Source organism: Indicator indicator, chromosome 5 (genome assembly GCF_027791375.1).
Source record: "Indicator indicator isolate 239-I01 chromosome 5, UM_Iind_1.1, whole genome shotgun sequence".
In the NCBI taxonomy this organism is placed as follows: domain Eukaryota; kingdom Metazoa; phylum Chordata; class Aves; order Piciformes; family Indicatoridae; genus Indicator; species Indicator indicator.
Window position 1 is genome coordinate 7,459,919 of NC_072014.1, and position 23,046 is coordinate 7,482,964.

Consider the following 23,046-nt stretch of genomic DNA (forward strand, 5'->3'; position numbering starts at 1 on the left):
GGCTCACTTTCAGCCAGCTGCTGACCAGCACCCTAGGTCCTTTTCCACCGGGCAGTTTCCAGCCACTCTTCCCCAAGCCTTGAACCTGAAAATTCATGGGGTTGTTGTGATCAAAGTGCAGGACCCAGCACTTGGCCTTGTTACATTCAATTGATCTCAGCCCATCAGTCCAGCCTATCCAGGTCCTTCTGTAGAGCTTTCCTACCCTCAAGTTGTGCATTCTTCAAACTGCCTGAGGGTACCTTCAGTCCCCTTGTCCAGATCCTTGTTACAGATACACAGATGCTACAGAGAGTAAACAGCAGTACTGAAGCGTTTTGCTAGCCTGTGTCCTGCTGGAACTCCCAACAGCAACAAGAAATGTGATAAATCACCAAGACAATGGCTGTTCCCAAGGGCTTCCCAGAGCCTGAGGTATCCCAGGTACCTCACCACGGACATACCCAGCACCTCTGACACCTACAGCATCCGGCACAGCTCTCTTCTGCCAATCTAGGCAGAGGTGTGGTCAGCTGGAAGGGCCCCTATGGCTGTAGTTTTTCTTAAGGAAGCATAAGGGAGGAGGAAAATGTTCACAAACCCAAAAAACACCCAGGATTGCCCAAGACCTTGGGCTCCTCATAGAAAAATATCCCACTCACGATTGTTGGAGTGGGTTTTACAAGACTTGCTGTGCTGGCATCCAAAATTTATTACAGCTTTTACAACAAGCCCGTGTCTAGTAAAGAGTGATGTAGTGACAGCATTTACTTGGCTGGATTTAGCTTCTTAGGGCACATAAATACACTCCTGTACTTTAAGAACAGCCAGAGATGCCTACTAAATCTTGAATAATACAAGGCAGCTTTGTAGACCTTTAAACATACCCACCAACTTGGTTCTGTGTCCTTCACCAATCTGCTTCCTTCCTATCTGCTCACTCAGTCCCTGAAGTCCTGTCCTGCTTGTCTGTTGTTTGGAAAACAACCTTTTAAATTCCTTTGCTGTTTTTGACTATGGGAATATGGAATTTATTCCTGCTAGAAAGTGGCCAAGTTTGTTTACTCAGCTCCCCAGGTTTAAAACAATCTGGAAATCTTATCTGCTTTCCTTGGTACACATGTGATGAATTCTGTGCAACTTCATCTGAAATCTGATTTATGGACCACATGCATGAAAACTCAATCATAAATATAAATTAAACTGTAGATTTGTTAGCACTAAGAGAATTTCTTCTGCATAATTGTTTAAAAGAATTTTAAAAGGCACTAGAGTGAAACACGAATAGCTGGACAAATCCTTTGAAAACAAATAGCAATATTTAGGTTGTGGGGTTTGGGGAGCCACATTTAAAGCCTGGTGAAGTGTCCTGATTTCCAGAAAGCAGTCTGAGTCCAGCATCATAGAATCATTTAGGCTGGAAAAGACCTTAAAGATCATCAAGTCCAAACGTTAACCCAGCACTGCTAAGGCTGGTGGCTAAACCATGTCCCCAGGCACCACATCTACACAGCTTTTAAATCCCTCCAGGGATGATTATTCAACCATCTCCCTGGGCAGCCTGTGCCAGGGCTTGACGACCCTTCCAGTGAAGAATTTTTTCCTAATGACCAAACTGAACCCCCCCTGGCACAACTTGAGGTCATTTCCTCTCACCTGTCACTTGTTACTTCGCAGGAGAGACCAACCCTCACGTGGCTCCAACCTTCTTTTCAGGGAGTTGTAGGGAGCAATGAGGTCTCCCCTCAGTCTCCTCTTCTCCAGACCAAACAACCCCAGTTCCCTCAGCTGTTCATCACAAGACTTGTTCCCAGAACCTTCACCAGCTTTGTTGCCCTTCTCTGGACATCCTCTAGCAGCACCCTGATGCCTTGCAGAGAACAGCCCAAAACTGAACCCAGTATTCATACTGCAGAACATTAGGTCCCTTCCAAGTGCCTCATGCTCTTGTTGCTGACCACTTCATAGGTAAAAACAACACTTTACCTACACCTTGCACTCTAATATACTGGTTAGCAAAGCTACAGGAGGACTAGGTGAACCTCTGCCAAACAACAGGACTGAATCCAGCCAGGACCAGCCATAAAAACTGGGTGAGAGCCCAGACCTGCTGTTTGTGTCTTATGCAGGAGGCTGGCTCAGATTCCAGTGGCTGCCCCTGCAGGTGGAACCCTGCAGCATCCCAGCTCAGTGCTGATCTTGCCCTTCCCCTGCCATGGGGCTCTGAGAGCTTACTCAGAGGGCTTGGTTAGAAGTGAGAGTAATTCTTAAGAACAAGCTTCCACAGCCATCCAAACTAGCCCTGGCCATCCCAGTTACCAGAGAAGCCTGATCCATGAGCTCCACCATGCAAGCAGCTCCCAAAGTCACATTCCTTGGGCACCACTCAGACCCAACACTTGTACTTCCAAACCCTAGGACCAGCGTCAAGGCAGCAAACCCATAAATGACTGCACTAAAAACTAGAAAAAAACCTCAGACCCTACACCAAAATGCACATTTGCCTATATCCTGCAGCATTCCCTGTATGTAGTGAGGGGTTTGGATTATTTCCACCTTTGCTTTTGCTGCTGCTGTTCTTATAAAACACACATTGTTCTTTCCCCCTGACATTTCTTCCTCTCTTTGATAGGATGCTCTCTGTTACCACAAAATATTTGGCTTGAATCCTCCAGTGAGGAGGAGCCAAGGGTTTGGTTGGTGTTTTAAAAGCAAAAAAAACAAATATTACCCTAAACATAAAACAAATGAGTGCAACTGCAACAGTAGATGGAGATAGAGCTCTTAGCACAACCCACAAATGACTCCAAGTCCTATTAGAAATAACACAGCAATCTGAATTTCCCTAAAAAATAGCATAGCATTATTAGGTTCCAGCTTGGTTAAAATACAGAATCTCACTTTTTCTTTTAATAAAGAAGAAGCTAAACAACAAGACAACACCTAGTGTAATGACTCAGCTGCAAGGAGCCTGATGCTGTAAAGACATGCGCACACACAAGCATAGAGATTAGAAGATGGCTCTTACCTCCATCCCCAGATCCTGAGCCAGCATCTGAAAAGAGAACAGAAGGAAATTTATATTCATGTGCTCCAGCACACATGCAAAGCAAGAGTGTTCATTGAGTGCATCACAGTGTACCTCACGTTTGATGTCATCCCTGGGTAAATTACAGAGATCTGATCGGAAAGGAGTTCACTCAAGCCATCTTCCTCACATCTCAACTCTTTTTTTCTTTCAAGTCTCTCTATCAGACTATAGTAACATAAGCCCTGGAGGGCTGCAATGTCCTCAGAAGCCTCTGCCTCACTTTGTTGTACCAAGACTGATAAATCTTTGTTCCAAACACTTTGTTTGGCCAATACTAAACCCTCACCAACAAATAGATTTTTTTTTTCAAACCCATCTGTTTGAGGATTGGAAATTCACATAATTACCTTTATAAAATAGTAAAATCCCAACAAATAGAATCATAGAATGGTGGGGATCAGAAGGGACCTCTGGAGATCCTCTAGTCCAACCCTCCTGCTAAAGCAGGTATGCCTAGATCAGGTTGCAGAGTAACATATCCAGGGGGGTCTTGAAAGTCTCCAGAAAAGGAGATTCATGACTAGTTGGAATAAACCATCAAAATTATCATTATTTGGTCTTCCGATAAACGATTAAAATGTCATTTTTCTCAAGGGTGCTGCTGACTGTTTTAACTTTATTTTTCCCTTGGTCAATGTTTTGTTGGCTGGAACGAGGAGAATAACAAATTTAGAAAGTACAACACCATTAAACTGCCAAGCCCAAAGCTTTATTCCTGATAGGAATTTCTTTTGCAGAGAAGGGAGGGAGACTGTCATCCCATCCTTCCCCCTTATTAGAAGGGTTGTGATAGAGTCATTTTGGTTGGACCTGTAAGATTGAGTCCAACCATTCTCTAACTCTACCAAGGCTTGTGGTAAATCATGTCCCTTAGCACCACATTTCTTATTTTAAGCACCTCCAGGGATGAAGATGTTCCAGTGTTTTGAGAACCCTTTCAGTGAAGAATTTTCTTCTAACACCCAATCTAAACCTCCCTTGGTACAACTTCAGGCCATTTTCTCTCATTCTACCACTAGTTAGCAGAGAAAACAGACCAACCCCCACCTCACTCCAAGCTCCTTTCAGGGAGTTGCAGAGAGCCAGGTGGTCTCCCCTCAGCCTCCTTTTCTCTGGGCTGAACCACTCCAATTCCCTCAGATGTTTCTCACAAGACTTGTGCTTTAGACCCCTCACCAGCTTTGTTGTCCTTTGGTGTTTCAGCATCAAGATGAACAGAAAGAGTTTGGAAACATTTCTTTCGGATTTGATTACCATGTGAATTGTTAGATCTAATTTACTGACAGCAAGGTCTCTGGTGGATCTGACCTGGCTTGGATGTGTCATCACTACCCAAAGGTAATGAAAGGAAACCCTTTATTTAAAGAAACCTGTCACACGAGTGACTTAAATGGCAGATTTCACAGCAAGACTACATAGAACAGATGTGAGAGCAGTGCTACAGAACGGAAAACAGTGTTTTCCCTGTGACCATCTCCTGCATTTGCCTTATCTGATTGTTTGTCCTGACGCTCTTTCCCCAACAAGCTACTGAGGAAAGAGGAAAGCAAGGCATCTTCATTACAGTGCCCTCATGGGTTTAAGAAGCTCTGTTTTCCATGTGTGCCAGGTGTTTCCCAGCACAGACATACCTGCTATCACCAGCTTCCTGCAATGAGCTTCCATATTCTCCGGCTCCTTGAAGGCACCTTGTGCCTTTCCCCTCCACCCCCACCTTAGATGCTCAGACCTCTGTTGGTCATGATCAGGAGGCCTTCTTGGTGACAGACCTCCCCTTCTCTGCTGAGCATCCTGCACACTCACTCTCTGCCCTCACAGGGAAAACCTTAGGTACGTGACTGCTCCCTCTCCACTGGGCTTCCTCTTTTGGATAATTAAAAAGAAGCCAAATGATGAAGACTTCAGGGAAGCCTTTGGTTTGTTTTCCTTCTCTGATTGCAAAATCCACAATGTGTTCAGAGAGAACACTTCCAGCATGGCCATTGCCATAGGCAAGGAAGTATGAGATGGACCAATGTAACTAAATTTATCCCTTTCATCAAAAAGCTGGAGCCACGAAAGACCAGTTGCTGGTGCTGGGAGAATTTACTGAGTGGAACAAACCTTACACCACAATAGGTTTGTCAGCCTGAGCTCTGCTTAATACCAGTCTACAGACAAAAAGAACCCTGTAGCATATATTTGGTGTTAGTTTCCAAGAGGAGAGAAAAAAAAACAAACTGTCAGATAACAGCTTCAGAGAAGAACATTTCCAAGGACAGAGGTTTATTTTCTCTCAAGTGTGTGAAACACCAAAATTACAGCACTGCAGAAAGTTTGTCTAAGGCACTTTTTATTGACTTCTCCATCCTCAGCCCAAGGAAAAAAACAAACCACAAATGCTTGAAGTTTAAAGAACTCTCTCAAGAATACAGACTCGCATCTCTTGCTCTTTTTTGAGTTAACTTCACTGCCCACCTCTACCAGATACTGAGCACAAAAAGCAAAACATCAAAACCAAAACATCAAACCCAAAAACATTATGAAGAGTGAATCCAGCAGATCGAGGGAGGTCCTCCTCCTCTGCCCTGGTGAGGCCCCACCTGGAATATTGCATCAAGTTCTGGGTACCCCAGTTCAGGAGGGACACAGACCTACTTGAGAGAGTCTGACTGAGGGCCACAAGGAAGATTAAGGGACCGGAGCACTGCCGTATGAGGAAAGGCTGAGAGCCCTGGGGCTTTTTCCTCTGGAGATGAGAAGACTAAGAGGGAATCTAATAAATGTATATAAATATCTGAGGGCTCAGTGTCAGGAAGGAAGGGACAGGCTCTCCTCGCTTGCACCCTGTGATAGGACAATGGGTAATGGATATAAACTACAGCACAGGAAGCTCCACCTCAACATGAGGAAGAACTTCTTTACTGTAAGGGTCACAGAGAAGTGGAACAGGCTCCCCAGGAAGGTTGTAGAGTCTCCTTCTCTGGATGTTTTCAAGACCTGTCTGGATGCATTCCTGTAAGACCTGCACTAGATTCTATGGTCCTGCTCTGGCAGGGGAGTTCGACTGGAAGATCTCCAGGGGTCCCTTCCAACCCTAACCATCCTGTGATCCTGTGAACTCCTGCATGTAAGCAACTCAGTTTTCCTGGTTTTCCTCACTTTCTCAGCTGTTTGAGAAAGCAGAGATACAGATAGCTCACGATGATAAGAGTTAAACAAAGACGTCTCAAATGCCACTCAATTTTGATGCATGCTCTTTAATAAATTCTTTCAGCAAAAAACCTCTTCCACAGCTTTGTTCCTTCAGTGTTTTGGGTTGTTTTTTATTTTTGGGGTTGCATCCTCAGCTGGTATAAATTGGCAGGGTTCAACCAGTGGACTGTGGAATCATACCAGCTCGGATCATTCCTACATGTGTAAGGAAAAAGAAACTAAGAAACTGGATTGCAGGCAGTAATGCTCCAGTTCTATTTCTCCAGATTATGGAGAGGTTTGTAGTAATCCAGACGCCCATTTATCAGACATCTGCTCATTTAATCTGCTTCCAGTTACTTGCTGGAGCAGCTCAGAAGCGTGCCCAGGGCAGAGGATGATCACAAGCGTAAGATTCAGGTTAGAAAAACAACTTCTGTGCTGCACTGCACAAGATTGACGTTAGAGGAAGAAAGCAATTTCCATGCTGTGTTCTTCAAAACAATACCAAGGATGTTCTCAGACTATGAGCCTACCACAGAATGCTTTGGCTTGGAAGGGACCTTCAACCTCTAATTCACTGTGACAATATCATCTAGTTCCAACCTCCGTGCCATGGGCAGGGGCACCTCCTACTAAATCAGGTTGCTCAAGACCCCATCCAACCTGGCTTTGAATGCTTCCAGGCCTGGAGCCTCCACAACTTCCCTGGGCAACCTGTTCAAGTGCCTCACCATTCCTAAAAATCTAACCTCAATCCAGTTTCTTTCAGATTGAAGCCATTACCCCTCATCCTGTCACTCTATGCCTTTGTAAAACGTCCCTCTGCAGCTCTCCTGTAGCCCACTTAAATACTGGAAGGCTGCTCTAAGGTCTCCCCACAGCCTTCTCTTCTCCAGGCTGAACAACCCCAACTCTCTCAGCCTATCTTCCCAGCAGAGGTGCTCCAGCCCTCAGATTATCTTGGTGGCTTCCTCCAGACCTGTTCTAACAGTTCCATCTAAATTCCCATACTAAGTCACTTAAAGGAAGGATGGCAGCAACATCTCACAATTAAGACTGCCAAGAATTAACTCATCATGAATGCAAAGCAAGGATGCACATGGCTTTTGCTATCCACAGGTTATTTTATCAAAAGGGCATGGGAAGGGCTGCAGGCAGCCTGCGGTGGGTTGTACGTACCAGTGGCACACGATCCTTCAGACACGAGGAGGATCTCACTCTGCTGTTTGCAGGCAGCCTGTTTCAAGTAGCATTCGTTCTGGTAAGTGTCACCATTGGAGCCACACACGGGCACGTAGTCATTGTTACACTGGTGGAAATGGACAGAGAGCAGCAGCTTGTGAGTCACACAAGTTGGGTGGCACAGTGTTCATTTGGGTGCCCCCCCCCCCGCCACCCCCAGCATTAAAACTCTGGGCAAACAACAGAGAGGGGAGACACTGACCCTCCCCATAAGCTTTACAGCTAGAAGAGGAGAGGGAAGGCGGAATTTTTAAAAAGACAATAGGCAGAGGAGCAAAAACCAGACTGGGCAGAAAACTGGAATGGGCAATGTGTTCAGGGAGAGTCCCCAAAGAGACCTCGCCCTGCCAGGAGGAACTCCTGGGGCAGGAATACAAGCAAGACAAAGGGCTCCTCCAGGCAGCTGCAACAAGCAGCTCGTGTGCTTCCACTGAATGGCTGCAGCCAAACTGGAAGGAACAAGCTGATTCTTCCCCTCCTCCCGCACACACAGCCCTCGTTGCTCCAGCCACAGCCGTCTGCATGCACAGAAGCACCCATCCGCCCCTATCTGTAACCCTCTAGTCGAGTGCGTAGCAATAACTAGAAGGGCCTGGACGGAAGGAGATTATTTCCAGGAGATCTATGATCAAAATCCATTCCTCTTTCTTGCAGAGACGCTGCTGTTCCCACAAGCTGTTGCCAGCATGCGCCACCAAGGTCCAAGCTCTCCTCACGGTGGCCAACAGGCAGGAACAGCAGCAGCATGGCAAAGCCAAAGAAGTTCCTCACACCATCTCACTCCTCAAAGTCCTGCAAACTCCCTGCTCTGCTTCCTCTGCCACTGGATGACAGCTTTGCCCTCTCTTTTTCATTTTAATAAAAATAATTCCATTTTATAGTGAAAATTGGGCAACCTACCAGGTGCAGTTATCATAAGACAATCAAGCTATGAAGCTCAGAAATACTTGGATGTACCCTGCATGTGGTAATTATACCAAGGATATGATTATCTCCTGATTACTGTACTCCTGGTAGGTCTCATTGTTTAATTATAACAAATAGAATGATCACAATTGTTATTTACAAATGCTCAACTCTGCTTAAATCCAAGGAAAAATATATGAAAAGGAAATCCTAGGTCCTATTGAGGTGCATTGTACCACAAAGCGTCCAAAGTGTGCTCATCAGGCAGAGTGTCAAATCGAGACCTGGAATTCCAGGGATACAAACATCAAATAAGCTTCAAAAGTTAATGACTGCAGAAGTGATTAACACAAACAATTACAGAGACTTGCGTTAATTGCAAGCCTCCACACAGAGGAACTGCCAAGAAATTATTCATAGCTGGTCAGAGTGACATTTTGATTGGGCCAAATCAAATGACATTTTCCTGATGCATTGTATTTTCCTCATTCTTCCCAAAGTTGCTGCCCACTCTCAGGGCTCTCTTCCTGTGGAAGAAGAAAGAAAACCAGCAGCTCTGACAGTAGAAATTCTCCCCTTTCGCTCCTAACCAAGCGCTCCTCCACGCAAAGACTTCAAGCAGCTGATTAAAATAAATGTTTCTACAGTGTGTGCACCATCATGTTCCAAACTGAGCAATGTTTCAAGCAGAAAATGCCAACCTCAATCAGAAATTCCAGATCAGCCTCCAGCAGCTGCTGTGGAGCATTTGACCAGTACAATTAACATCATCACACAGGCGTTTTTAAAGCATGATGGATCAAACCATGCTTGCTTTAAACACACTACCTGCTGATCACTCATGGGACTTCTTGCCAGCACAGTCTGTGCAGAATTTGGGCCAAAGTTGCTCAGCAGGCTCCGTTACACACAGGAACAACAGCGGATCCCGTTCTCATGAAACACGGTGGCAAAGCCTGCTGGTTTTGCCCAGAGTAAGAGATGAACTTTTACACTGACTCAGCTGCAAATCTGAAAGGCCAGACAGCCCTATGCTGACAGCACACAGCATCAAGAAGAGAAATCCTGATCCTCAGAAATGAGTGACAGAGCTGCTACAAGCTAGGCTGGAACTTATTCCAAAGCCTGGCCATTTAAAGACTCATTTAAGAGACAGCAGGGCTCCAGGAAGGATTAATTCTCCTGGTTCAAGTTTTCTCATCTCTCTCATGGCTCCCACCACACTTAAGCTTGGTTTTGGTCAGCAGAAGTCGAGGGTACTCCATGATGAGCACAGGTGATGCAGTCTTTTCCTTTTCAAGCTGCACTGATCAGAGATGTATTTCTTCATCTGTTGCCCATTCTTCCCCACCATCACCTTTGGACAACTCATATTGAGATTGAAAAGGCAGAACCCACAAGCAACAAAAGAAGTGAGATCTTCCAGATGGATCCTGACTTGACTTTAAGCTTGGGTGGTTCTGAAAGCCATCAGGAAACTGTAGTGGAAGTTACCCAGGAAGGAAAACAAGTCAGCTGATAAGGTTGTGATGTTAGTCATTAGTTACCAGATTACTCCTAACCTGCCAGAGCTAGACTCTTATTCTTGACCATGCTGAATCCAGTACTCAGAGCTCTTCACTGTCATAAAATACCTCTTGCTAGCACTGGAAAAGATTAGACACCGACTGTCAGTTTCCTCAGCCTAGCAATGCTCTTTTGGTTTTAGCTTAGGGCTTGATAACCAGGCCCTAGATGTGGGAATGATTCTCCATCCCTCAAGTAAGGGCAGATGAACTTGGAGAAATCCACACCAGAACTCCCACTAAACCCAGCAGCATAGTTCACTCTCCACTTGCACATGTCTAAAACACAGCTGCAGTGCAGGCAAATGGATGCATCCTGTTCAGCCACCTATCAGCCAAAAGTGGCATTCCTCAGCTCTAGCAGCCATCAGCACCCACTATCACCAGGGACAAAGCAGCTTTGCAAACACTGGGGACAGTGCTGGGAATTGAAAACCTAAGATTTGCTTCCTTGGGGATCTCCCCCTCCTGGTAGCACTGTTAAGTTAGACCTACCCTGATAGATTAACCACTCCCCAAATGCCACCTATGTCTTTAGCACAAAAATATAATCTGGAAACATAACCTAACGCTGCAAGTTGGCCAGGTGATATTCCAGCTCCACAAACACTGAAGTACGGCAGGGATTCGACCAGCATGAAAACACAACTTCTTCACAGAAAACCCACAGCAAATGTCCCTACTCTGGGTGACTAAAGAGAAAAGCCATGAAGCATTGATGGGAATACCCTGCTGTACTTTTGCTATGTTCATGAAATCTTAATTGAAAGGGAGAAGAATCCAGGGTGCCAGACCTATGACATTGGGCAGACTGGAGTAGAGATCCCAGCAAGCTGTGTCTCTAACCACACGCCTGCTGGCACAGCCCCACTCCTTCTGGTGGACCTGTTGAGTCTGCTCTGCGCAGGGAGTGAAAGTGTGGTGGTTTCCCCCATACTCAGCCCCATTGCTGGAGCTAGCACTGACCCAGTACCTTGTCTCCTATCCAGCACCAAGGTCTGGGCTAGCTCCGAGCAGGGGCTGGATCTGCATTTGCTGATCAGAACCGGATGTGGTGTTTTCCAATGCAGTACACATCTCATCATGAGGACTTGGTGAACGTGCTATCAGTTTGCAGTAGAGTACAACAACAGAGACAACCACTATGAATTCCTCTCAGCACATGCCTGCTGGCTTTCCAGGGATGGAAGCCTAACTCAGGTGTTCCAGAGCAGTAGGATCATATTCAACCTCCCAAATGAACGTAAATTAATTCTAACTCCACTTGGACAGGTAGGACACATCTGTGATCTCGGTTTGGGAAAAAAAAAAAAAAAAAAGGCAGCCTCCCTGCTTGCCACTTCTGCCTCCCCCAGCCCCTCAAGAGATAGACTGGCCAGCCCAGGACTTCTCACCAGCATGGAAATAAAATTAGCTTTCCATCCTTGTCTGTTCTCTCTTGCTGCAGTTAAAGCCCCTGGCAAATTCTAGCAAAAACATAAAAAGTAATTATAGTGATGAGGAGTCTGCTATTGATTTGTTCACTATCACCCCTGAGAGCTGTCACCGAAACAGGGGGACCTGAATTCTGATGGAGGATCCCCTTACTCGTGACATAAATTACCTGGCCAGCTCTGCCTTATTCAGCCGGCCTCACATGCTGCACAAGGAATTAATTTTCTACTCTGGTGGCATCTTTTTCTGGCTTGTCACATTGTCCACTGATGTTACATGAGAAGCTAACATCCCCCCAAGCTCTGCCTGTATCAAAGCAGGGATGTTTGACTGCAGAAGCCCCCGGCACTGCACCATCCTTCGCAGCGCTGGCACAGGATCAGCCACAGGTAATGTGCCCTCCAAGGTCACAGTCAGCCCTGCAGGTCCAAGACAAAGAGCTCCTGAGTGGTTACAGGGCCTGATCCAAAGGCCATAGAAATGAGAGAAGGCTGGTGATGTCAACCTATTTACCAGCGATCAGGCCCACGACTGCCCAACTCACTCTTTTGATCTATTACATATTTGTACACCTTGAATTTCCTGGGATCTGTTTCAGCTGCCCCCTACAGAAGTGCTCAGCTCAGTATGTGCACATAAATGTGTTCATCCCTCAAAGAGGGGACAACATGGCCCAGAGAGGCTTACTTAGCCTCATTTACTCTGAGCCACCATGGACAAGCATCCTGCCCTGGGAACACAGCACTCCCAGTGCCTTCTCCCATGCTGACAGCAGCATCTGAGCTTGCTCCTTCTAGGCGGCGAGTCCACTGCTTGATGCCAAGTGGCAGCACCACACTGGGGCCAAAGACTAGAGCCAAGTGCTCCCTGTGGTTGCTGTTAGCTCCCAAAGGTCATGACACAACATCTGCCCTGGCTTACCACCATGCAGTGGGACAAGTCAGTCATTCCATCACATCACAGGTTTTTCTTAGAAAGAGAAAACAGCCCAAGCTTTCGATCACTGCATGTGCTGAGTGAAGGAAAATGCTCAAACCAGCCTTCTCACAGTGAATTTTTGATTGCGTTCACACTGGAAATGGAATCAAAAACCCTCACAGTTGATGTGAATTCTCTCCCAAAGTGGGAAAACACAAGCACTTCAGCAAACAACCCTCTTGTTCTTCTGACAGAAAATTCTATCTTTGTTTTAAACAAAGGAATTTCTCACTTGGGGTTTTACTCCAAAGACACATTCAGCTCTAGAAACACAAACAATACTTGTCACACTTCAAAGTGAATAGTCTATCAAAGCTCAATAATAAATTAATCATTACTGGATGAATACGATCTTGAACCATGCACTATTTGGCCTGCTCTGCTGCAAGCACTCAAAGCAAGTGACACAAGTTCCACAACTTCATGGATCCACATTAAAATGCAAGAAATCACAAGAGGCACAGACGTTCATACAACATGGTACATGCTTCCAACTCCTTTAATTTGCTCAGGTTTGATTCAGCTCCTTATGTAAAGCACAGGTAGTTGGTGACTTGGCTAAAACATACTAAATGGAAACCCTCCTAATGAAATTGCCTGACTTGGTTTAGATGTCAGATGGAGAGAGAAGAAACTGAAGGAAAAAACCCTTGCTACCAACTAACAACCTCCCTAACACTACCCAAAACCTAAAGGAAGTTCATGATTTGGGAACAGAGGGATTGCTGCTTAATCTGATCAGCTGGGCAGATAAACAGGCAGCAGCATTGTCACTACGCAGCCCTTCCTGAAAATATTGCATAAGCACATTACAGATCCATTTCTTTAACTAGATCAGAACTCCGAATACAATAAGCCATGATCTGTATCAGAAATGAATTTAGAAAGGACTTTAAATCCTCGGTAAAAGGGCAGGGTAGGAAAAAAACAAAATCAGCAAGGCAGAGTCTGAAACTGCAGAGCCAGAGTCGCATTTAAAGCCACAGCATCTGCATTTTCCCAGAGAAACTTCTGTCTTCCTGACACCAGTTGGTTCTCCTGCCAGCTTTTTGATGCGTTGCCAGGTTTTCCCTCTAACTTCCCCGCACGTAGGGAAATAAATTGCCAGGTGATAGGTAATAAAAGGGACATTCTCAATTTGTAGTCTCGATAGTGAATTAGAGAAGGAAATATCAATCTTCTTACCTTGAACTGACAGACACAAGTCACACTGTCTCCAATTCTTAAACACTCCCCATCGAATTTACAGGTATTGGTGTCGCAGAGAAAGAGATCATTTTCTCTGTCATCGTAACCTCAAATGTAAAGGGGGGGGAAATAAAAAAAGAGGGAAAAAAAAAAAAAGAAAGAGATGTCAGCTTTGGTCTGGCAAGAAGAACAATACAGGATGATTGCATTTTAATGCATGCTGCACAATAACCTTGTTGATGAAATGATAGAGTCCAGATTTTCTTCTGCCCTTCTCTGTCCTCAGTTTCCCACTTTTTCCTGTTATTTTCCCCTCAGTTTTCCTCGCCGTTCTCATTCCCTGCTACCTCATGCACTTTATTTCTATTTTGCAGACTGTTTCCACAAAAGTCACCTGGTAATTACACCATTTCACAGCTCTAGTTTGGAAACATCATCGCCTTATCCCCCCATCTGATGGCAAATCTGCTGGACAAAAGTCCAAACTGGAATATCTCCAACGTGTGATGCAACAAAGCCCCCAATAATAAAGACAAACAAGCTGTGTGTTTTCCGTGATGGTCTGCCTGATCCCAATGAAGATTGATCACCTCTAAGTTAACAGGAAGAGTGCCAGGTTCCCCACAAGCCGCTGAGTGAGCTGAGTTCTTTGCCTTCGTTTTCTCCAGGAATAAAAAACCAACAACCCAACAAATCTGCCTGAAGATTCTGTTCACGAATTCAAGCATGAATTTCAGATTTCGCTAGAGCTGGCTCCCTATTCCAGCAGCGTGCAGAAAGGTATTAAACAAGCAAAAAAAAAGCTCTATCAGACTCCAAACCCATTAAGGTCTAAATCCATCGATTTTTTTAAGGACATCTGAGCGCTCTTAACCGTATCACAACACGTTTAAAAGGAAGAGCTGACAGTGGAAATTGCCCCCGTCCCTGCCCCATCTAACACATGGAGAACATAAAGAACGCTTTTTCCCAGTAGCAGGCTTTGCCTATCTAAGGAGGGTGAGCTGCTGACCTACATAGGAAACTCATCCTAAAGGTCAGCTCGACTTCAAGGAACAGCACCGGCTTCCTGGTGTCCATACCCCTATTTCCTCCTAATTTCGTACCCGCAGGATACACACACACGGTTCCATCTCTCCGCTACCCCACGCCGAGTTGCCCCATTTATGAGCGTCGCTGAGCTCCGGCGGGGCCGGGGAGCTGTGCCGCGGGGAGCCGCCCGCAGCCACCGCGCTGCGCACCGGCGGAGGGCGCGGCTGCCGCGCCCGGACCCGCGGAGCGAGGGGCAACGGGAGCGCCCGGGGGCAGCGAGCTCCCCGACACCCGACACTTTCTGCTTTCTCTATTCTCGTGTATCCAGCAGGACGCGGCATCACCCTCCGAAGTTGCCTCCCCTCGGGCAACTTTGCGCAGACGGCGGGGTCGGGCGCGGGGTGCTCCCGGTGCTTACCGGAGCAGTTCCAGCCGGTGGGCGTCTGGCAGTCGCTTAAGGAGGTAGGGAAGGCCGCCAGCTTGTCGGGGCGGGCGAGGACGAGCAGCACGGCGGGCAGCAGCAGCCAGCAGCAGCAGTCGCAGAGCGTCCAGCCGCCGCACTGCCGGGGCGGGGAAGGCTCCCAGGGCACCATGACTTCCTAACTCAACTCTCCGGTGTGCCCCCCGGACGGCGCGGCGGGCGGCAGCAAGGACGGGCAGCGGGACCGCTGGGCATCCCGGGGGCCCCGACCGGCAGCAGGTCAGCGAGCGGCTGCCGAGCTCGGGTGCGATACTGGGACAAACGGCGGAGCCCGGCGGGGAGGAGCGGGGATGCGGGCGGCGGCGGGGCGGGGAGCGGCTGCCATAAGGGCCGGGCGGCGGAGAGCGGGGGGGAAGAGGAGGGCGCGGAGGGGCCGCCGCCGCGCAGCCGCCGCCGCCTGCCCCGCTCTGCCGCCCGCATCCCTCTGCGCGGGGGAAGCAGCAGGTCCCGGCCCGCCGCCTCACGTGACGCCGCTGCACCGCCCCCATTGGCCGAGAGCGCTGCGGGGCCCGGCGGGCGGGGCTGCCGGTGTTGCTGCCCGCCGCCGCAAGCTGTGGCTGCGAGCCGCGGCAGCGCCCGGGGGAAGGAGCTGGGGTTGGGGGGCCACGCCGGGGCTGCCGCGCTGGTGCGTGGTTCGCTCCCCTCCCGCCCCGGAACCCCCAGGATCCGCGCCGACCCCTACAGCGTCCCCCGCAACGTGCAGCTAGCTGCGGCGATTGCGGATGCCCCCCGACGGGGCGGGGGTCGGGCAGCGCCGGACCCCTCCCTGAGTGCCCGTACATCTATGCGGCGCGACTCCGGTCGCAGGTGGCAGGTTCAGCACGTCCATGACCCCCGGTGGCGCACACACGGACGGTCGCTGCTGTAGTTGCTGGCTGCCCAGCCGGGTTGCCGGTATTGAATCAGGCGCGGATGCGACGTTAGGAAAATACCAGACCCATCACGGCTGCGGGGGTCTGTAGCGGGCACACGGCGGGCGGGGAGCGGAAGGGCAGAAACGAGCACGGCGGGGAAAGCAAGGGAGAAAAGAGAGGGAGAGGTGATCCTGCTTGCTGGGCTGCAGCACCATCCCGACAGAGCCGGAGGAAAGATGCACCATACCGGCGGCACGGAGGGCTGCTCTGCCCGCCAGAGAGTACGGAATCCCCGCAGCAGCCTCCCGCAGCCTCCAGCCGGTGCTTTTGCCATGGGGCTGCGGTAGCCGCCTCCCCCCACGCTGCGCCCTTCGCCGCGCATCCTCCTCCCTCCTCCTCTCCGGGACTCCCCCATCCTCCCGGAGCGGCAGGAGCACAGCAGCAGTGTGTCCCGTTCTCCCCCCCACCCCCGGTCGGTGCTTTCCGCTTTGAGGTCTGTGTTCGGAGCCGGTCTTCCCCGCTCTAGCCCCACCGCAGGGCTGGAGGCGGCTCAGCATCTCCCCCTCCTCCGCGCATCTCCGGGCCCGCGGCCGCTCTCCGCCTGGGCGTAGCGAAACCGACAGACACCTGCCAGGTAAACGAGACCCTCGGCCCGGCACATAACATGCGGCTGCCGCGGCAAGGGCATCTTAGCCCGGAAAACACTAAAAACAGGATCAATTGGTCCAGACAGCAGCGGGGATGCGATTTCTAGACACGGACGCACAACCTCCGCGGACGCGGGTGGAGGCGGCTGCCACCCGCGGAGCCGCCGGGCCCGGCCTGGTCTGTCTCATCTCGCCAGGCAGGACCGCGGGGTCCAGTGGGCAGGTTCTCCCTGCCCCTTTCTTTCCCCGCTCTCCCCCCACTCGCTGCCGGGCGCAGCTCGGGACGCCCGGGCTGCCCCTGATGGAGGCAGGGTCCCCCAAGAGACCCCCACCGATGGGGGCAAGGACCCCCGTGGGACACCCCCACCTCTCCCCCGGGCGCATCAGGGATGAGCCCCAAGGGTTTCCTCGCGGGCCTGGAATCTCGCAAACGAGCATGAGGAAGCCCGGACAGAAGTCTGCTTTTGCCAAGAGCCTGACTTCCTTTTCGACCCCTAAAACACATTTGTGATGCAACCATGCTTTGAGAGGTCCGCACAAATCCAAGCGGCAGTTTAGTTTCTGTTCGCATGGGGGCCTGGTATGTGGGAGCCAAGGAATATTTTATGCTCTTATAATTCCTCTCCATAAGCTCTAAGACAGGTTTTCTTCTGCCCCATATATCCACATCTGCTGCCCACCTTATTGACCTCATCTACCCACCTGCAGGCCAGCAGCCTCTACTACAATTAAAAGGGTATCAATTTGCACATTCCAGTGAGGCTCTGAAGATTCCACACAAATCCCTGTGCCTACTGTTCCGTATTGACTGATCAAGCCCTAAGCAGTGCCTAGCAGAAAGGAAACACTAATTTTTTACTGCCTGCTAGTGGTTGCACTCATTCTTATCCTTCATATTCCATGGGCTTGGCACAGCAGCTGCCAGCTGAGCAGCTGGTGCCAGATTTTTTTTCTTTAGCTCTTTTTATTTACCTTCTTCATGGCATTCTGTTATTTCATATTTTCTATTTCCACTCAGACTTCTTCCCTTCTGTTTTTAAGGTCTTTCTTCTTTCTCATATTTATTACTGGTGCTTGCTGAAACTTGGCCCTCTGCTTGGCTGATCCCTAAGGTGCTTAAAAATCAAAGATGTGCTGGCCACGTCAGTACAACCACCACAGCCTCACCAGGGGAATGTTCTGCTCTCCCTTTCTTCTCCCTCTCTCCTTGTTTCTTCTTTTCCACTTCCCTGGTTTCTGTGTGCCATCTCACTGCTCTATTTTCCTCCCATTGCAATTATCATGGCCCACAATTTCCATTCTCATTCTCTTTTCCTTCTTTTTCTCCACCTCCCTACATCTACCCCAACCCTCTTCATTTCTGCATAGCTACAGCTCATGAAGGCACCACTGACCTACTCATTTAGAGACTGGTTTGACCACAGAATCCCAGCATGACCTGGATTGGAAAGGACCTCTAGAGATCATCTAGTCCCAACCCCCTACTGGAGCATGTTGCCCAGGATCACATCCAAGTGGATTTCAAATCTCTCCAGAGAAGGAGACTCCACAGCCTCTCAGGGCAGCCTGCTCCAGGGTCTATGATGAAACTGTTAGGCCAGGCTTTCCCAGTCTTGCAGCCAGGCCCTCTCTGATCCATCTCTGCCACTATAACTCATGCCCATGATGATGCCATCATTAAACACAGCAGCAGCAGCTGCCTATGGCCCATGTTCTCCCCAGAGTGCCATATAACACAGCAGCGACTGAGTCTCAGGCAAACGGCTCTGGCTTATATTCACTCTGGTTTATTTTCAGACACTCAGATAAGAGGCACTCCCTGGGGACAAAAAGGAGCCCCTCTGGTTTTGTCCTTGTTTTCTGATTTTGGAATATGGATGTTCTGCCAGAGGTCCTGTAATTGTCACGATGTGATGCTTGAACTATGAACCTGAGACCATCTGAAAGGCAATCCACTTAAGGCGTGGTATTATGGACTTTGCTGTGGCTAGCACTGGACTTTACTTTAAAAAACACCTTCATATGAAAACTTATCAAACCATTTTTAGGATAAAAATAAGTGTTCCAAAAAGGGGCAGCTAGACCCAGGAACCCCATTTCTCCATGATTCTCTCTAGCAATTTCTTTTTAATTTTAAGAGACTGAGATACAATATTTTTTTTCACAGAATCACAGAATCCCAGCATGGTGGGAACAGGAAGGGACCTCTGGGGATCATCTAGTCCAAGCTCCTCGCTTAAGCAGCGTCATCCACAGCAGGTTGCCCAGAAATGCAATTTCCAGGTGGATTTGGAATCTCTCCAGAGAAGGAGATTCTACAACCTGTCTAGGCAGCCAGCTCCAGGGCTTCATCACCCTCACAGCAAAGAATTTTTTCTTATGTTGATGTGGAGCCTTCTGGGGTGCAGTTTGCCCCACTGCCCCTTTTCCTATCACTGGGAACCACAGAAGAGAATCCAGCCTCATCCCCTTGACGTCCACCCTTTAATTGTTGATCAGATCCCCTCTCAGGCTGCTCCTCTCCAGACTAAACAGCCCCAAGTCTCTCAGCCTCTCCTTGTAAGAGAGTTAATTCAGTCCCTTCAGCATCTTCATGGCCCTCCATTGAATGCTCCCAGTCTTTCTTGTATTGGACCAAATATTCCAGATGTGCCAGAGCAGAGGCAGAGGACAAGCTCTCTCAACCTGCTGGTCACACTCTTCATTTTCCAGCAGTTCCCAGCTCCAAAGCATACATTCTGCCCTGTTACTCCAGTTGACACCTGCATTCTTGTATTCCCTGATGTTCCCATCCCATCTCACCCTTACACAAAAATACTACTTGTAAACCATGTGAAGGGTTTGCTACCTGGCAGCCAGCATTATGCTACTGTGATCTACAAATTGCCACCAGCATCTTCTCAGTGAGATACTGAGGTCACAACGTGTGTACCCTCCCTCCCCATTCTCCCCATCCAAAACAAGTACCGAAGACCAACAGCCACTGGTATGGTTCCTTGTGGTTACGTGGTTGGCTCCAGCGCCAGATATGCAGCAAAAGTGATCTGAATCCTTGGAAGGGCCCTTCTAGTACCTGATGAGGGGAGACTACATCTTGAGTATTAAAACCATTACTTGGGGAACTCTTCTGAGGGCTGCGCAGTTTTGAGGTGCTTGCACTACAAGAAACAGGCAGCTGAGGGGCCTCAAGGGCAGCTGATACTGAGACAGTATTTATCCAATACACATGGTCAGTGAATGGCACACCTGGATCAGCTCCCAGATGAAAAGCAACTGGTTGAGCAGCTGCCTTGAGATCTTCAGGTGCTCTGAAGACCTCAAAGGGAAGGCAGGGTCTGTCCTGACTGTGCACTGCACTTCTTTAGTGAGGACTGGGCAGCAGGAGGCAGGAGCTGAGGCCTGGGGCCAGACTGCAGCTGGTATTGGTACTGTGTAGCCACGTCTGTGAGCAGCGCCTTCTGTTGTTGTGCTTGACTAGGAGCTGGTGTACCAGCCATGAGTTATGCAACCTCACTTATTCACACTTGTATTATAGCTTGGCTGTGCTGCTCTTGGAAGCCTGCAGTTTCCATAAAGTTTCCCAGAACTTAGGAGAAGCCAAATGCTACAGACAAGTGTGACAAAATCTCAGCAATGCAAGCTACGGGTACACAATGCCCATTCTCTTTCTGCTTGGGCTACCCAGAGTATAAAGCTGGGTTTGTGGCTCCTGGTCTTTAAAACACTTCATCACCAGTGTCTGATGTCTCTAAAGGCCCTCAGAAGGTGACCTTGGTCAAGAACAATAATGAAAAAAGGCTTCTTACAGCCCAACTAATATTTATCAACGTTTTCCTCCAGTCAGCACTAAAAGTACAGGATAAGGGTCCCTAGCTGCTAAGAACAAATCCCAGCAGATGTAAGAACAAATCCCAGCAGATGTACAAAGAACATTTGTATTAACTTCTATGCTGCTGACCCCACGTTGTGACATGTTTATGAAACACACACATACAGAACTAAAACTAAATCCACTCTGCACAGTTCTTGAGAGAATGAGAGCTACACCACATGTGTGGTGAGAGCAAGGTATCACCACCACTGTTAGTTCCTAGGGAACTAAAAAAGAGACTTGACCAAATACAGTCCTATCAGTACTAATAAAAATGGAGTGAAGCAGTGACCAATTTGCAATGTAATTTCCTCCTTATAGAAAGAGCAAGTCTGATTCCAAAGCTCTCACTGGACGTGGAAGGCCAATTGTCAGTTAGGAGACCCAATAGCAAAAGAAAGGCTATTGCCTGTTCCAGAAGACGACCAGCAAATGACACACAAACTTTGTGGACTTGCTGCTTATGAAACCAAAGTTTTTTCCCCAGCATGGAAGAACAATTATTCCAAGTCTGTGTCATTTTCAGGCCTGGTTTGCCCAAAAGTTGGCAAACTTAGCCTAACCACATGCTCCTGTCAGAAGTCTGTGAATCTCAAGCAGATCTGATGATCATCTATTTTTCATGCATGCAGGAGAAGCACATGTGTCTTTGCTTGAAGGCACAGGCAGCAGGGTACTCTTTGCCTACATGCATCTGTACAGATTTTATATACATATGTTGATGCTAAGTGTACCTACCACTCTGGGATAGCACATGGATATCTTCTCCATAGAGGTGGTGAGGCACTGGAACAGGTTGCTCAAAGATGTTGTGGAAGCTGTGAACCTGGAAGTGAGGCCTTAAGCAACCTGGTTTAGTAGGAGATGTCCCTGCTCCATGGCAGGGGGTTGGAACTACATGATCTTTGAGGTCCCTTCCAACTGAAACTATTCTATGATTCTGAGATTTTTAATTCTCTGAGGGATCCCTTGGGTCTATGAACAAGTAGATTACATTCATCTACATACTGTCAGACTTTGTTTCCACTAACTTGTGAGAGAAATATGGCTCCTGTTCTTCACTTGAACTTGTGTGGAATCCAAGTACAATTCTTGGTCATCTATGAGAAAAGTGTGTTGTAGTTTTCATTGCAATTAACAGCTTCAGAGCAAGACTCCTCATGCATAAAGAAGAAGAAAGGTCTCAGCTTTTCCTTCAAGACAACTTGCCCTTCAGCAATGTGTCTCACATTTGGGGTTTTGACTGAAACATTCCACTACTTTGGTGACCCGTTGTGCCAAAAAAGCTGCCTCACGTTAGGCTTTACTTGCAACTGAATATGCCAGCACATGCCAAGAAACAGAACAAAACATTGCAGTGTGTACTCTAATGCTGCTTTGTGCTGCTCCACACATGAAATTGGTGTCAGAGAAAATCGCACAAAGGGCATGGCAAATGTGAACAAATACTGTGATCCTTTTCCCTTCGGTTTTAACGAGACGGATTGAAGTGCCTGGATCCTAAAGATTGATGCATCCCTTTATAGTCCAGTGTGGAGTTTTACCATTCCATGCAGCTTGTAGGAGGGAGTGTATTATTTATATAAAGTCATGGTTATTCAGCAGCGTTTTTTCCTCAAGAGCAACAAAATGTCTTCAAGGGAGAAGAAGAAATTCATACCTCTGCTTTACTACCAGGGTCAGCCAATCTAACGGTCTGATTTCATGACTGATTTACAAAGAGCTTTTACAAGGACCTTTGTAGCACTGGCCATTTTGCTACCAGCAGCAGAAATCACCTCCGTCTCCCAGGACAGACAGCTCTACAATAGATTAAACTGCTTGACATCTCTTCAAAGAATGAGACACAGAAAGAGGAGGTGGTGGTGGTGGTAGGGACCTTTACTGTCGGGGAGATACTTGAGCCTTATTTTTATACAGCTCTCTTCCTGGCACATCCAGAGATGCAGAACTAGGGCCTACAAGGAGGAAACCCATGGCAACCCTTCACTGATATAATTTCTGTGTGACATTAGTTTCTTGCCCATATGAACTACTTCCTCTGTCTGATGATGCAGTGTAACACCTGCCTCTTAGATCCAATTATTTTCCTTCTCTATCTTCGGGCTCTTTTTGCCCAGAGTTGGTTTTAAGACAAAAAGCATCAAAGTGTTTTAATGTCAAAGAGTAAGTGCAGCCTTAGCGTAGCATTGGTCTTCTAGCCTTCTAGCTACTCTTTCAGCCTTCCAGTATTTGAAGGGGACCTACAGGAGAGCTGAAGAGCGACTTTTGACAAAGGCATGGAGTGACAGGATGGAGGTAATGGCTTCAAACTGGAAGAAGCTGGATTGAAATTAGGCATTAGGAAGAAATCATTCACTATGAGGGTGGTGAGGCACTGAAACAGGTTGCCCAGAGAAGTTGTGGAGGCTCCAAGCCTGGAAGTGTTGAAAGCCAGGCTCGATGGGGCCTTGAGTAACCTGGTTTATTAGGAGGTATCCCTGCTATGGCAGGAGGGTTGTAACTAGAAAAAACTTTAAGATCCCTTTTAACTCAAACCATTCGATGATTCTAGCTACTCTTTCTAGATACTGGAATTGTGGTTGCTGCTTTGCTTTCTTC

The 23,046-nt window shown here is 48.0% G+C and overlaps 1 protein-coding gene across 1 annotated transcript in view; it reads right to left on the reverse strand.

Annotated features, from left to right (window-relative positions):
- Nucleotides 1-15,185, reverse strand: part of TMEFF2 (transmembrane protein with EGF like and two follistatin like domains 2) — a 152,626-nt gene extending 137,441 nt beyond the window's left edge. Inside the window, exons 1-4 of the mRNA XM_054380994.1 lie at nucleotides 15,011-15,185; nucleotides 13,558-13,667; nucleotides 7,427-7,556; nucleotides 3,008-3,034 (exon numbers count right to left, since the gene is read on the reverse strand). Coding sequence (XP_054236969.1) covers nucleotides 3,008-3,034; nucleotides 7,427-7,556; nucleotides 13,558-13,667; nucleotides 15,011-15,185 — 442 coding nt within the window. The remainder of the gene's footprint in view (nucleotides 1-3,007; nucleotides 3,035-7,426; nucleotides 7,557-13,557; nucleotides 13,668-15,010) is intronic.
- Between the last annotated feature and the right edge of the window lie 7,861 nt (nucleotides 15,186-23,046).